The sequence below is a fragment of the Embiotoca jacksoni genome, unplaced genomic scaffold (assembly GCF_022577435.1).
Source record: "Embiotoca jacksoni isolate LCO1_2020_lvr unplaced genomic scaffold, fEmbJac1.0.p SCAF_7, whole genome shotgun sequence".
NCBI lineage: Eukaryota > Metazoa > Chordata > Actinopteri > Embiotocidae > Embiotoca > Embiotoca jacksoni.
In genome coordinates this window covers 14,693,666-14,709,819 of record NW_027185425.1, presented here as the reverse complement: position 1 = coordinate 14,709,819, position 16,154 = coordinate 14,693,666, and the positions used below count along the sequence as shown (strand labels likewise).

Below are 16,154 nucleotides of genomic sequence, written 5' to 3'. Positions count from 1 at the left end.
TGTAAATCCAGAGTCACATCTATTGTGTACTGTCAAACGTATGTGTGTGCAGCTCTATGCTGTACTTTTTCTATAATACACATCTAATGTTCCACAAAGTGCTTTCTAATATATTAAATCCACAAATGAATTTCGATATCATGAAGGTAAGTTTCCTAAATCTTTAGTACCTAATAAAGGCCTGAAGAGTGACAGAAATATCTAACCTGGCCACTGGATGTCAGTATCTGACAGAACATGGTTGTATTCTGGCTCAGTGTTTGAAGGCCAGAGCTGTAGTCTGGCACACTTATTGAAATCACAGGATGCCACATAATTTAGATTGGCGTGTTGTCTGGAGCATGTGGAGACAGGCAGAGGACAAGCAGGACTGGAGGACCGAGTTACAGAGTAAAAGAAGCTGTTCTGCTCTGAACTTTGTCAGGTGGGAGTGTCAAGGCTTTAACTGAAGTCATGAGGTGTCACAGTACGACAGCTGAGCAGCCAGCAAGACATAAAAACAGTCAGTGTGCGGATCAGTGCACAATAACAGCTGGATTAAAGATGAGTAGTCAGCGAGAGAAGAGCAGGAAGTAAATTAACTAATGGCCACTTTGTGTGACTTAATGGTACACACAATTATTAAGATATAAACTATTACAATAAAGAAAAACTAGTTGCTGTTGCTGTGTAATATCGCTGCTTTCAGGGTGCTCTACTTTTTAGTGTAGGACACTGTGGCAGCATAGCTGTTGGTGTGTTGTCAGGTGACTCATATCCCCTGCTATTGCGCAAGAGTTCCCCTCAAGACGCCAAGCTCCCCACCCCCACCCCCACCCCCACACCACACCACCCTAGACAAACATAGATACACGTTGTTTCCGTCTTTACTAATGGCCTAATATGACACTTTCTCTGACTTCAAAAGACCGATCAGCTACTTCTAAAACAACCTACAAATGGACTTCAATCAATAACAGGCATTGTCATATGAAGCACATGTTTATTGTTTATTTTTGTGTTCAACAATTACAACAGTAACCACAAAACATTGTTCATATAGAAGAATACAGGAGTATAAATATAGAATATCTGTACTACGGGATAGTATTTGAACATTTGTCCAAAAACACAACAGACACACTAAAAAAAAAAATCATTCACTCGGCCACACAAACCAACCACCAGACAAGGTTTGCACTTTGCACTTAATGATTCATTCACTCACTCACTCACTCACAGATACAAATGGAAGACCACTTATTCCTCAAAAAGGTTCAGTCCCATTTTTTAAGTCTCTTTAGTTTAGTGCTTTGAGGCTGTCACTGTAAAAAGGAGTTTGTTCTTCATGTCTTGCCTGGTAAAAAATAAAACTTAGATTTAAAAGAAAAATTCCGTTTGCACTCCAGTTTCTCCAAAATCGACTCCAAATCGTATTTTTCAAATTGACAAGAGTGAAAGGGAAAAGTTCCAAACTGAAAACCGAACAAGACTTCATCCTACATCAGACAGCTTGTGTTTGTGTGGAGCCGCTAAAGAGGCTCACTGGTCACATTAATACAAAAGGTCTCTAAGTGGTGCCGACTGTTAACACCATTTACAGTTTACCACATTAACTCGGGACACATCACTGCATCGCTATAGACAAGTGACACCACTGCTTTACAATATGGACAGGAAATGTGTCACACTGCTGTACAACAGATTTCATGCTACCAAAAAAGAAGAAGGTGGTCTTCTCTTAGTAAATACAGACCAGGGAAAACCAATCCATTGGCAAATAGGATGCAAGGAGGTTTAGGGGGAAATGCAGTTCCTTCATTAACACTATTAATACCGCAGGTGTGAAATACAGACCACCAATCATCCTGTCCCTGATCTTACTTCTTTACATGGTTTTATTTAACAATGATATACTAATGTTAAATACACGACGTTTAACACCTTTCCTGTGTCAGCACTGATGTTTAGACAATATGGAGACATAACTGCTATGCATGGTGGACATCTTGTTGTCTCATTGCTTTCAGTGGGCACTTTGTTCTGCTCTGCTCCGTGTCTCCTGCCAGTTGAGTCCATCGTGAAGCTTGAAGCTGGGCCTGGTGAGTGTGTCTGGTAAAGACAGGCGTTCATTAGACACTGTTGAGAAGCAGAATGGCCGTGGTAGCAGTGGCGGAGCTGGGGGAGGAGATGTCAGGGTTAATGTAATGGGGGTCTTGTTGGTCCTCCCCAGAGTCTCCTCCTTGTTTTTGTGCTACAGTCAAGGTTAGCTTGTTCAGACTGGACTCTAACGTCGCCTCCGCCCCTTCTGCTCTGTCACCTGGAAGAAACACAGAAAGAAAAAGCCCTGGTTCAGGAATCTTTGTTAAACCAGGGATGCAGCAACTTTTCTTTTCTCTGTAGAATTATACTTAAAGATAAAATACCATGTACTTGTATTTGACTATTTCTATTCCATGCAACTTTGTACTCCAACTCTACTAGTAGGATTAAAATATTGTACTTTTTATTCCGCTACATTTATTCAACAGCTACAGTTGATAGTCACTGATCAGCTTATAAAATGATTTTACCTACTCTGAATACTTCCCCCTTCACCAAATTTACTAAACGTTTTCTTACTAAGAAGCTTTTTCAAAGCCTAAACACCTGCCAGTCAAGTCATCCACCTCGAGCAAAATAGATATGGTGGTATTTATGTGTAAATGATCACATCCTTTCTTTAGAAAATTATCATTATTCTCGAAAATCCTTTCCATACTTTTCCTGATGAATTTGAATCCATGTTTAGAAATCAGGCATGTTTTTAAGTGACAGTTTTGTATACTACATATTCATAAATAAGGATGTTGTTACACCTAAAATATGTAAAACTTATAACAGGGACATCCCTCTTTAGTGTGCAGCAATATTCTGGAGAGGGACTCCATTTTACTGGCTCCTGCTTTCCGTGTGCATTAAAGTAGAGCTCTAGAGCTGCTGGTCGGCATATTTCTCAGTTTTCAATATAGCCTGGCAAGCTACTACCCTCTACTCTCAGTCTCTATGCTCAGACAGACTCATCACTTTCTGATTCTGTACTTAACACACAGACATTCAATTGGTGCCAATATTCAAATGTCATTCTCAGAAGAGAAAGTCAAAAAGCATATTTCCCAAACAGTTGAATTCAGGACCCACAAAACATTTGCAACATATACGATGAAGTTTCACAAAGTTAGCGGTCCGTCCGACACACACCTCTCTCCTGGTCGCAGTCTGGAGAGGAAGCTCCACTGCACTGGCTGCGAGGGCCCAGGAGAGGTGAGGCATGCCCAGAACCGCACACTGAGTCTGGGCCGTGAGAGCTACAGGGGCTCACTAACTCCAGGCCACTAGGACATGAGGAGATGGTGGAGGAAGAGGGAGAGGAGGAGAGGGAGTAGAGCGAGGAGGAGGGGTAAGGGCAGGGCATGTCGAGGGGGGTGGAGGCGGAGGTGGAGGGATGGGAGCAGGAGGAGGAAGGTGAGGTGGGCACAGGTTGGGAAGAGGAGGTGGAGTGAGTGTCGGTCTCCTCCTCTGAGCTGCAACTGTGACTGCCCTCTTCGTCAATAGATACTGACACCACTGAAACACACACAGATATGTACTTTAAACATGCAGACGCACAGATGCATCAACAAAAACAAAGCAACAAAAATAAATAAATAATAATGTGGTTTGATGAAGTGGAGGATTTTTTTTTTTTTTTTATCTCAGAGCGTTGGCCGTACTCACTCGACAGACCGTCTGACTCCATCTTGAAATTGACGATGTCCTCGTTGCCTCCGTCTTCCTCTGCTCCAACACCTTGCTCCCTGGTTCCCATGGCGAGGGAGCGTCGCTGTGCGTGGATCTCCTCTGAGATGCTCTCGAGGTTGCGCAGCGCTGCACGGTACTCGGCTTTGGCGACCACAAGTTTGGCCTGATGGTCATCCACATGACGCTTCAGTTGCTAAAAAAAACGTGTTGTTTTGTTTGTTAGTAAACACACATCGCATGTAAAACTGTTTGCACATGTGAATTATATTCTAAAATACAAGAAGAATTTTCTTAGTACATGTGAGCATTAAATCTAAACAGATTTAATGCTCACATGTACATGTACATGTCATTCCTGACAGCTTTGTAAGGCTTTACTTTGGCACAGTGATGCTAATGTCAGCATGATAACAGGCTCATAATAATCATGCTAATAAAGTCATATTTAGCATTTACCATGTTCACCATCTTGGTTTAGCATGTGAGCATGTAGTTGAGGCTGATGGGAATGTAAGAAATTTTGTAAAAGTCATAAACCAAAGTATTGGCCAAATTAAAATGCTGACTTATGATGACACTAGATAGAAAGCAATTTATCCACACCCCCAAACCGACTCATCAAAATTAGCATGGCTAAAGCTGTATAAACCCCAAGGAACTGCTATTATACATACCTCAAGCTGTAGGTAATACTTGGCTTTCAGTTCAAAATACGGTCTGCAGGAGGAGAAAAAACAAGAAATGCTGAGAGAGGGGGAGGGAGACACTTTGCCGGTCATTGCTGGAGAAACTGCTTGAAGAAGAACACTCTCTGTGAGCAGTCACATTCCTTGGCTCTTACAAAGGGAGTACACCCCAAAACTGCACAACCAAAACACGAAACATCTGGACTGCATCAGATGACATAAACCTAGCCCCTATTTCTCACACACACTCAAACACACACCCAAACATGAGGCCCAAGCAAGGGGAAGCATCATTTCCACTCTATCAGAAGGAAGAACAGACCTGGATTTGTTGATGGAGCGTTTGAGTTTCTTCTCCAACTGCCTCATGTGGTTAATACAGGAATTGTAGTTGGCTGCGGTTTTTCTGTGTTCAGCTTCACTGCGCGTTCTCGCCTGCTCTGCCTCCATCACCTGAAACAATCGACAAAGAAGGTTTATTTTAACTGTAGAAAACTTCACTATCTCCACAATCTAAACCTCAAATTCGAGCTTTTTTTTGTATTTTTTGGCCAGTGCTATGTACACACCCTCTGTGTGGCATGGTTGAGCATTTCCTGCCAGGCGGAGTCGAACTGGCGGCTGTCCTCCTCCAGCAGCCGCTCCTCAGCCAGGGCGATGGTTTCCTTGGCTGCCCGCAGGATCTCCACTGCCCGCTGGAATTCCTGAGTGGCCTTTTGGGCTTCAACCTGAGCCTGGAGTTCATAGAGGAAGAGTAGATGGTTATAACTCACTGAGGGCAGACGGGAAACAGAGTATCCCACTTGCAAATACTATTCAGCTTTAAGCCCGTAAATATTACTGCTGAGGAACTCGGGGGTTGATGATAAAGAGAGATGAGATTTCACTCGATTTCGATGTCATGAAAACTGACAAGTGTGAAAAAGATGATAGAAAGCTTAAATTATAGCATCCTGACAGCTTCAAACTGCTGAAAATTGCCTTTTTGTTTATGAATTCAGCCAGAGAGTTTGCTCTCACAGGGTATGAATGCTGCAGTAGTCCCTGCTCTGCTTACATTATGTGAGTGTTTGTAATTTCTGACCTAAATTTCCTCTGAAAGAACCATGACTGATTCCTTATGACAGCCAGAGAGGGACTAAACAGATCTGGCTTTGTGTACATACTCGTACAGAAAGATAACTGAGCTTTGATCCAGCACACAAACAGAAGTTTTGTCACTGGGGAAATCTGACACACTGTCAGTGGGCTTGTCGTGGCCACAGTCACAGTCAATAGGAAGATTATTCCCATCACACTGGACATATTTGGACCAACTCTCTCCGCTCCGACAGGCGTGACTTAAAGGTCACAGTATTGGCTGGATACCAAGATTAAGCAGTCACTGTAGCTCCAATCAGATTTCCTTTTATTAGATAAAAATCAGCAAAGTTTGGTTAGTCGTGTATTTCATATTCATAAATCTAATGGAGACCTTTATGTTGGAAGAATATAAAACTGTGCTGACGACATCACAGAGATTTAAATGTTAATATTTAACTCCCACATAGAAGGGTCTTAAATATTTTAGGTATATGTATAAAAGACATTTACATCGGCTTTTCTATAGAAAACTTGGTATTAGAATGAATATAAAACAAAACGATTACATTTTTTGTAAGAACTGTCTTCAAGACAAAGGAATAGTATAAAATGTATTTGTGACACGTATGCCAACATATTCCATTCATACTGATTATGAAGTTCTGCTAACCATCCTGAAGAGTTTCATTTTAGGAAACTCAAATGGTCTAAAGTGGACAAATTTGCAGCAAAGACATAAATTATCCACCTTTCCTCCAGGCTTTTTATGGAGTTAGAGTGCATTTAGTTTCAACAGTTTAAAGGGACATAAGTCTCGACAAACTGAAAGGAAATCAGTTGTTTTAAGAAGTGTGTAACCCTCTAAAATCCCCCCGTTATCTTTATTGCCTCTCTCTATTGACTGTATATGACAAAGACTTGTTCATCTAGTTGGAGTTTCTATCGCGGAGTGTTTTGAATGGATTATTGTTTCAACTACAAGGCCATTTTTAACTGTGAAATAAAGCCATCCATTCATGTTAAAACAATAAACCATTTCACAGTTTCAAATGTCTACTGTTTAAAATACAAATGTATTTTCTGGAGGAGGGATTTCCTGTGTTAGTAGTTGACCGACAAGAAAACTGAGCCCAAGCTGAATGAAGTGGTTTACACGAATAAAACTAAATTTAGATTATTTCAAGGACTCAAATGATTTTGGGTCATGTACTTGTATATGTGAAATGGCTCAAGGACATCTCTATAAAACTGTTAACACTTTACATAGGTATAAGTATTTAATTTTACTTATTATCGGACTGAAAAAAGATAAATGTTAGCACATGCTAATAATTGATCATGATTATTTAAATCTGAATTTAATTATTTTGGCCTTTTGCTGACAACAAATAACATCAGCATTCATTTAGAGTGTAATACAAGTCTGCTTTTAGCAGTGTTTTGTTCTCTGGCATCTCTTGACTGTGAAGATTCTCAGTCATCTGGGTCATGGTACATCTAAGAGTTATCCGAAGGCACCTGGACTTGTTTGAGGTTCTTGAAGATGTCTGACTTCCCGTCCTAAAGGCTTCTTCAGTTCTGACTGAATGGTGGACAGTCCCAGGCTTTCAACCTCTTCTGGGGTCGTGGACACCTTGAGAGTCACTGAGGTCATACGAGAGTTGTTGAACCACTCATCGCGTGAATCATGAGGGTGACAAGTTGTCAGTGGGTTTTAAGCTACCTGGGGAGAGATGTCAGGACGGCATTGTAAGAGGCTGGTAAGTGATGCTGAAGACACCTCCTCTGTTTCATGATGGTCATTCCAGTTCGACTCAGTCGGACTCCATCAGTTCTCTGTCAAACCATCGTTATTCCCTGGACAAGAGGTGTACATTGCTGTCCTCAAATGAGTGTCCCTTGTCCTTCAGATGTAGGTGGACCGCCGAGTCCTGACCTGAGATACCTGTCCAGGCAGCTGAACACCTATTCACAAATACTACTTTCAAGTTGTCAACAACCCCACGAGAGGTAAAAGCCTGGGACTGTCCACCAGTCAGTTGATTGAAGTAGTCTCGCAGGGCCAGACCTTTCTGCACCCCACTGTGCCAGCACCGGAGACCGGTCTGGCTGTGGACATAATTCATTTGCTATAGGGGAAAATTGTTCTGGCTTGTTTGTATTTCTTTTAAACTTTTCATAATCATCTTGTTGGGCGCTAAGATGATGAAGACCTTGTCTTGGTGGAACATTTGTAAGTGGGGAGGTGAGTCCCAACATAAAAACTTTTCAGCTTTTCAGCCACTTTCAGCATCTAGGTTGCTAGCTTGGAGGATGTTGTGTTTCCCACGGTGATAAGGATTTAGAAAATGTTAATACTTAGGTAGCGGAAAGAGAGGAGAATGTGGCCTGAAAAAGTCCATTAATGGCAGGTCATATTTAACATTCAGTTAGTCAGGCAACATCTGAAGAAGGCTCTCAGATGAGAGGTTAAATGTCTTCAAGACCCGCAAGTCCAGTTACCAACTCCCAAAGGGAATAACTGCGAGTTGCAACTGTGTTCACAAGCTAATTTCTAACTTTGAGAGTGGTGGAAGTCAAATAAAACTGTAAAGTAGTGGGCCATAACACCAAAAGAAATAGCTCAAAGTGGCTAATCATCTCCATAGCACTGTCGAGAACTCAGAAGATTCTCTTTGTGTTTGTCCCTGTGAGCAACACATTTCACATAAAACATCTTTAACATAACAGACTCCCAAAAGGTCAGTGTAGTTCTTTCAGCTGTTACAGATTTTTCTCATGGCCTTGCCTGGCTCTCGGTCACGTTAACCCCTGTAACGTAACCCCTGCCTCTGTCAGCCATGTTTACGATAAAGCCTCCAACTGTGACGTGAGCAAGCAGAGGTTTGTATCGTCTCCCACAAAGTGTAGAAAGTACAAAAGCTGGCACCTTCTCTGCTTGTATTGTTGTGATATCTGGGTGTTGCAGAGGTCAGATATGCAATCCGGCCCCTTTGAGAAGGTGAGGAGATAGAGAAAAGGAGTGGGAAGATAATAGTTGCTCATTGCATGCAATCTGTTAGCTTGACCAATGGATCCTTTCTCTTTGTCCTCATCGTGACCCATTTCCCAGGCTCTGAGAGGAGCAGGGAAAGCAGAAGGAGGATGATGGATATTTGATGAGACGAATGCCGAAGAAACAGAAAAGGAACTGAGACTTTAAAGCTACATCCATCATTGTTGTTTTGTTTTGGTTTTTTTGTCATGTTGGAGCCTACGAATTAGACTGGACTTGGGGAGCCTGGAGGAATAACTCAAGGCTTCAGCTCTTTCCTATCCATGATGGGTGGACTGAGTTGGTGGCAGGGAAAGGTGGAAAGCAGCCAGTGGACACATGTGGACCAAGGCACAGAGGAAATAATGTGAAATAATGTTTAAGGTGTGAGAGACTGATCAGGGTGATGATAGGCTCAGTCTCAGTCAGGGGGTTTCTGTGGTTGGGAGACTTTGTCCAGTTGCAGAATGAACAACAGAGGGGGTTTTCAGCTGTTAGTTGTGCTTCTTTAATGGTTGTCTGGAGGGTAGGATTTTTTTTTTGTTTTGTTATTTCAGTGCTTTTGCTTGCTGTTTTTGTCTCAAAGTTTGAATGCCTGTTAGGGTGTGTGTGTAATGATTGCTGATGTAGAATGGGAGTCTGTGTGCCAACTGCAGTGCTTTGTTTTGGCTATTTTGCAAGCGTTGTAACAGGTTGTCAGAGATGGTGATCTAGGTGTGAACATGGTATTCAAAGAGTGTTCGTTCGGATGTATGACAGGTAGCTAAAGAGTTACATTTAAATGCCAAGACTTGTTGGACAGAGCAGCTTTTAGATTTAGTCAATCACTAAGCTGATCAAACATGGTGCATATGAGTTTCTGCTTTTCTTAACTTTTGCAACTAATGACAAAACGTTGACACCCCGGTGATGAAAATGGATCAAACCCAAAGAACATAATTTGCCTTTATCTTAATGACACAGAAGCCCGCTGAGCTGAAGACACTATGCAAATGATGAGCTTTGTTATCAGTTAATTAACCTAATGCCATGGCGACCACATGTGACACTCAGAACCAAATAATACGAGAACTTTTTGTGTGAAACACCATGACACACTGTCAGCTCGTGACATGCACCATGACCGCCCATGTCATCCTACTAAAGCATGTTTTTGATGCAGGTGACTCATGTTTGATTCATGTGTCAGATGCTGTAATGCCGTCTGGCGCCTTTGTCTGTAGAAGTTCACCCTGTTTACAGTTTCCAAAGGTGAGAGAGATGGAGGGCTGGGAGGTACAGGGAGGTGACTAGGGGTGGGGGGGTGGGGGTTGTGGGGTGGGTGGCACAGACAGCCAGCCAGACAGACAGGCAGTGGTGCAGAAGAGAATGCTGGGTAAAAAAAAGGACAAAAGATCGGACAGTACAGGCAAATTCCTGTACACCACCGCCCCCCAGTCTGGTGGAATGTAAGTGGGGGAAACATGAGGGGAGGGGGATGAGACGGCTTATGGGTGGGGGCAGAAGCAACACTGGATGTGTGTGTTTGTGCTGGAGGGTCACCGAGGGTAAAGTAGGAATCTATTTAAAATAGGTCATGTATTAAAAATGTAATATTCATCCATAAATCATGACCTGACAATGCGCCAGTTTAACCCGAAGCCTTTATCGGCTTTGCTCTATTTAAACCCCCGATCATATACACACACAGACACACACGCAAGGGTAGGGAGGGCTTTTCATCTTTCCACTCGCATGCAGGTCCCATCAAAATTCAAAACCTCCCAGTAATCCAAAGCCCTCACGTGTTGCCTTGCCGTCATAAACAGATGCCGCTGGCAGGTAGTTTGTCATATTGCAGTAGGGATAAGCAAAGGACGAACACAAACACACACACACACACACACAAATTCACAATCTATTTCAGTTTGACAGCTCAGTGCTGACACACAAATGTCAGCCGTCTGATGGATGACTCATAAGCTCCTTCTTCATTGGCTCGGATGGAGGGGGGTGCTGAACTCTAAATTTCTTATGCTATCCAATCAGATCAAAGACTCAACAGGCTGGAGCAATTAGACAGTGAAGTGCACGACCCACTGCAGAGGGACCAGCACAGTTTAGTGTGAGAAGTACTTGAAACAGCGCCACGTGCATGACAAAACCTCCACGATACAGCAAAACAAACAAGTCAGATCACCAAAAATATTGCAAATCTATCAGATTCTTCTGCACACAGAGGAGCTGTACATGTGTGCATGACACTAGCTCAGGATACGGAGGTGTTGCTGAGCTTAAAAATAGACATCACGTGACTGTGCTCTCTTTAAGTAGATAGCAGAGCTCTTTAAATTTCTCACTGCTAATCCTCAGTAAACCTGCCCTCACAGTTTCTATTTGCTGACCTCAGAGTCATTCCAGCTCTCTTCTCTGAATGAATGTGTGTATGTGTGTGTGTGTGTGTGTGTGTATATATATATAAATATAGAAATTTACCTGTCTTGCCACTTTGCGTGCCTCCCAGTAGGGCTTGGAGTCGTCCACGGCTCGTCCGATTCTCTTCACCTGCTCGTCCAGCTTCACCGTTGCCTCCACCAGCACAGCGCGGAAACGCTGACGGCAGTCCTGCACACATGCAAACATTCACAACTGAGCATATAAACACATCAAGCACACTGCTACAAGCTGGACACGGCAAACTGTGAGCTCATGGCTCATTGTGAGCCATGTTAGCATGCTGACTTTAGCATTTTATTTGGCTCAAAGCACCACTGGGTTCAAGCTCAGCCTCACAGAAACACTAGTGTGGCTCTTTTTTTTCACTTATTCTAAGTGCAAACCCCAATTTTGTCCCTCTTTGTGGCTACTGCTGTCCTGTTGGCCCTCGTAAATCTGCCCTTGTGCCTCCAAAGCATCTCTTCTAGTTCAAGTCTTCCCTTAACTATTACCTAAATATAAGAACATGCATTAACACAGTGTATCTCGTGTTTTCCGCCCCAGTGGGTGTGTTAGCCCCCAGTGATGTTGAGCAACCTCAAACACATTCTTTAGAGGTGAAGTAGTGAATGTTTGAGAAATGATGAAGCGTTATAGTGAAGCCCAACACCTGAAGCAGCTTCAGTGGTGTGTGTACGTGTGCGTGCGTGTGGTGTGTGTGCGTGCGTGCGTGCGTGCGTGCGTGCGTGCGTGCGTGTGTGTGTGTGTGTGTGTGTGTCGTAATTTTCACACCAGGGGTTTGAAAGGCAGCAGCACCTGCATCCTGTTCGTAGCTGACGGAGGACTTTAAGAAGGAAAAGGGAGAGGGTGCTCCAGGAAACATATTTCCTGTGACATCATAACGTTTCCTGACTTCCTCTTCCTGCCATGAGATAGTGACACAGAATCTGGAAGGTAAATCCTGTGAGCTACTTGGTCATATATTGTAGGCACACACTCTTGGCTCTGATCTTATGTCGCTCTATCGCACTCACACACAGTTTTATATCTCCGCCTGGACGGACGAGAGGTTTAGCATTGTGTTGGCAGAGTCGAGAGCAGAAATTGAGCGTGGGTTTAACCTCACACCCCGAACTTTTCCCGAATCCTCTGAACCTGCTGTGCGTACATCGTCCTTAATGAACTCCAGACTCCGCAGGGAAACAGCCTGCTGCCTGCCAGCGCCACATTCTGCAGCTCCTTACGTTCATTTTGCCTCCTAATGAATCGCCTTCTTTCTCTGTCTACCAGCTTGTGTCTGTGTGTTTATTTATATCCGTCACTCTACCGACAGAGCTGGTTCTTGAAAACACCACAAAAGCAGTGAAAATTTGAAAACAGCAGACGGCAGGCAATCCTGTCAACTCAGATGGTTAAAAATAATCTTTAATAGTTATCCTGTCCTCTTCCTCTTGTCTTTTTTCATGTTTATTCCTGCTCTCCTTCGTGAGTGTCGGTCTCATGAGAAACAGAAGAGGCCTACTTTTAGGAAAATAAAATCTGTGGCCTGACTCTGGAATGTTTTTAGTTTTGCTGAACAGTAACCTAATAACTCACATTTCAATGCGAGCAAGCATCGTAAGACCCCTCTTCCATCTTTCATCCATCTTTCTGCAGATTCTCTGTTGGTTTTACAGCCTTTTTCCTTCGTAACGGTGTTTTTAAAGGAGTGTTTGGCGAGTTGCAGGGAAACGACAGAAGCGCTGGGGATTTAGACTGCTCCAAATGTGCCATTCAAATATCATATTTGACATTCAGATTGCAGCTATGCATCTTTTGCAATAGCAGTGTGCACAGTGCAGCGTTATTTAGAAGCAGCAACAGTTTCTGCTTCAGATTTTCCGCATTTTTCCTCCAAAGCTGCTCCCACGTTAAGAGAATTTCCATCTTTGCTATGCTTTCCATGTGAACTGTTTCGTTGCTCGGCAAAATCCACAAAACAAACCGGATGAGTTATCTTGCAGAACTGACAGGATTCCTCCCTTGTTGCGACAAAAACATACATGAGATTTTATAGTCGGAAAAAGGGAGACTTAATGTCTCAGTGAGATGGGTGTTACTGTGGCGCAGCTCACACTGAGCTGGAAGTATTTACCCCAGCAGGGAGAGGCAGTAATGATAATGACAGAAAAGTGTTGATGGTTGGTGTTTCAGCTTACCTCCAGCTCGCTCTCCCAGCGGTTAATGTCATCTGTGGACTGGTTTAACTTCTCCAGCTCTCCCTGTTTACAGACAACATGGCATTCATGGAGGGACAAGGAGAGGGAGGAGGGCGGTTAAATCAGATTGTGTATCTGGAGGATAAACTGTGTGACTTCTGTTTACTAAATTACTGAGCATGCATCTCTTTCAGTGAGTGTGTGTGTGTGTGTGTGTGTGTGTGTGTGTGTGTGTGTGTGTGAGTGTGTGTGTGTGTGTGTGTGTGTGTGTGTGTGTGTGTTAAAGAGGAATTGAATGCAAAAATACTCTTTTTGTGCACACATTGGAGCATAATATTGCATTCAGCTACTTATTTTAAGTAGGCTGCAGCTGTGTATTATAAAGGTTGCAGTTATATATTACAGTAGTAATACAGCTAATAAAGTAATATTCTTTCCCACTTTATCGGCTGTAACTGTTAAATAAACACGAGGTAAACATTATGTATTCAACACAATCTCACAGTTCTATTCACTGGATAATGCCCCCCACCCCTCCACCCCACCCCACCCACCCTCCACTGTCCACATCTGGAACCATTTTCCCAGCCCTCCACTCACCTGGATTCTGGGATCCACTTCTTCTTCCTCCTCACAACACTGCAAGTCATCCTCACAGTTACTCCCATTTCCTTCCATTCTTCAGAAGATCTGGACGTTTTTGAAAAAAACAAACACAAACAAAAAATGAGGGTCTTCACCACTAACAAAGCGCGACCCCGGGGTGCTGAGCGGCAGGGGTGACCGGCAGTGATCCGCCCTCTCTCTAACCTTTACACTGAGCGCATCGCACGTTTCGAGCTATGAAAGGATTCGGCGTGTTTAAAGGAGGAGAGAAGTCGTGCGTCCCTGCCGCAGGGAGATCCGGCACACACACTGTAGAGGATCACAACCCCAGGGATCGACAGCAGACCAACTGTGGAAGAAGAAAGTACTAATCCAGCTGTAATGATGAATAGAACTACTTCTGGTTTTGACTTTCAAAATAAAAGCCATAGCGAGGAGGAAAAAAACCCAACAACTCTTAAAAAGCCCTAAACGTGTTATTTATTTTGTCAGGAATGCCTAGCTGGCCTCTTTCTTTCTGAGAATTGTGCACAGCCTATAATACGTACAATGTTTTTATGCCCCTTGTTTCTTAATGTTTGACTTTAAAGTCACATGAAGTATATCTCATCTAAGCAGAATGTGGGAATCAAACTTTAACGTCCTCCTCCAGTCAAACATACGTTTTGGTCAGTGTTACTTCTCTTGTGTTCGACCTCACTGTACAGAACAATACATGTTCAGAATTTTAAGGTGAGACCCTGTGACTTTGACTTGTAACATCACACCTTGTTTAGAGGCCAATGCTGGCCCAAAGGGAAACATAGCCCACACAAATGTGATTTGTAAACCTGAAGTATGGAAAAAAAAAATAGAGCCATGATCGGTGCAGCGTTGTGGCGAAGATAAGAAATATCAGTTTAAAATATGTGTTGTGAGCACAATAACTTTAAGTTCACTGGTCTTTGAGTGCTAATATTCTGCTTGTTTTTTTGTTTTTTTATTTGGACAACTACAGTGCCCATTGAGTAGACTTTCAGTGGAGACATCCTGTATCCAGATATTACATTTCCATATTTTGAATCCGCTTGATTCTATAAAAGGCATAAATTAAATGAAAAAAGAAAAATTTACATATCTGACAGAAATTGTGATTCAAAGAAGATTTTTATTTAGGCAATATGGGCATATTCCAACATGCCTGGGTCATTTGAGGGTAATAATTTATTTGGTCATTTAAAAAAACAAATGCATTCAGATATTGTAATTTTGATTCTTAAAGAATATTATTGTTGATCATATTTTTTTAAATTTTTTTTTAATTATATTTACTGCAATTTACAAACATTAGCATACTGTTGCAAACTGACTGAATTAAATATTGGACATAGTCTAATAGCATAAGATAGTGCTGTTTGGAATTTCACTGACTTTGTTCAGCCTGTGTTTACATCATGGCCTGTTAACATACATAATTTACTTCGTATTATCTTTTTTTTTTTTTTAACCCTAATCTTCCACCAAAATTATTCTTTAATTTTGAAGGGGAACACTCAAATATCCCGGACTTTTCGGACATAATTATTTCCAGCTTGATGGAGCTCCAACATGGGAGGTTTCGCGGGTTTTATCCGCCCTCTGGTGGTGAGGACTCCGGGGAACAGGGTGGGTCAGACATGATAACAGCGATGAGCTCCTGTAAACACTGGAAGCAGTGTTTGTGTAGAGACGTGGTCCCCAGTATGATGTCGGAAAGATGCCATTCAATTTTCTGTTATATTCCCCAATCAACTATAAGACGAATTAGAGATAGATTTCTTGGCATCAGTCACTGTAGAGTGGCTCATTTCAATTTGAAGCAATCATAATTGATATGGAAATATTGGAAATTAGTTTACCAGTAACCGTATCGTCTATTATAGTGTTGTTTTTAAAAAAAAATTGAATATTCTTTTTATTAATATTACAAGAAAAAAACTAAAATTATTAATACTCAACTGACCGTTATTGATCTAGAAACTGAATTCTAATTTTGCCAGAGCAAATTCAGCCATTCAGTCACATCTGGGTACCTTTCAGCAGATAGATTCTATATTATGGAATGTAAAGGTCTCACATTTGTCCTCTTAAAAGAAGTAGGAAACATGTGAGTTTAGTTTTTTGATATGGGTGCATAGATCCTTTAATGGCTTTCTTGCATACTATAGATAAATATGATCATGGCAGCCCTGGTCTTAAGGCTCATATAGTTTATGCATGGTGACCTGCTCTTTCTATATTGCCACATCAGTTTTTTGCCCCCCCCCCCCTGCATGATGTCAGCAGGTTAAAATGTTCCAGTAATTCAGCCGGCAGTGAAGAAGTTGTCGGTCGGCCCTATAGCGCCTCAGATAT

General features: G+C 42.3%; 1 protein-coding gene across 1 annotated transcript; it reads right to left on the bottom strand.

The window, feature by feature from the left end:
• Positions 1–962: 962 nt before the first annotated feature.
• sh3bp5a (SH3-domain binding protein 5a (BTK-associated)) lies at positions 963–16,089 on the bottom strand. The gene is made up of 10 exons (XM_069176106.1): positions 13,986–16,089; positions 13,776–13,865; positions 13,176–13,238; positions 11,038–11,166; positions 5,015–5,179; positions 4,768–4,898; positions 4,434–4,476; positions 3,736–3,952; positions 3,220–3,585; positions 963–2,299 (listed from the first exon to the last, which is right to left on the bottom strand). Exons 2-10 carry the CDS (start codon positions 13,851–13,853, stop codon positions 2,112–2,114), a joined length of 1,380 nt encoding a protein of 459 aa, XP_069032207.1. The 5' UTR covers positions 13,854–13,865; positions 13,986–16,089; the 3' UTR covers positions 963–2,111.
• Between the last annotated feature and the right edge of the window lie 65 nt (positions 16,090–16,154).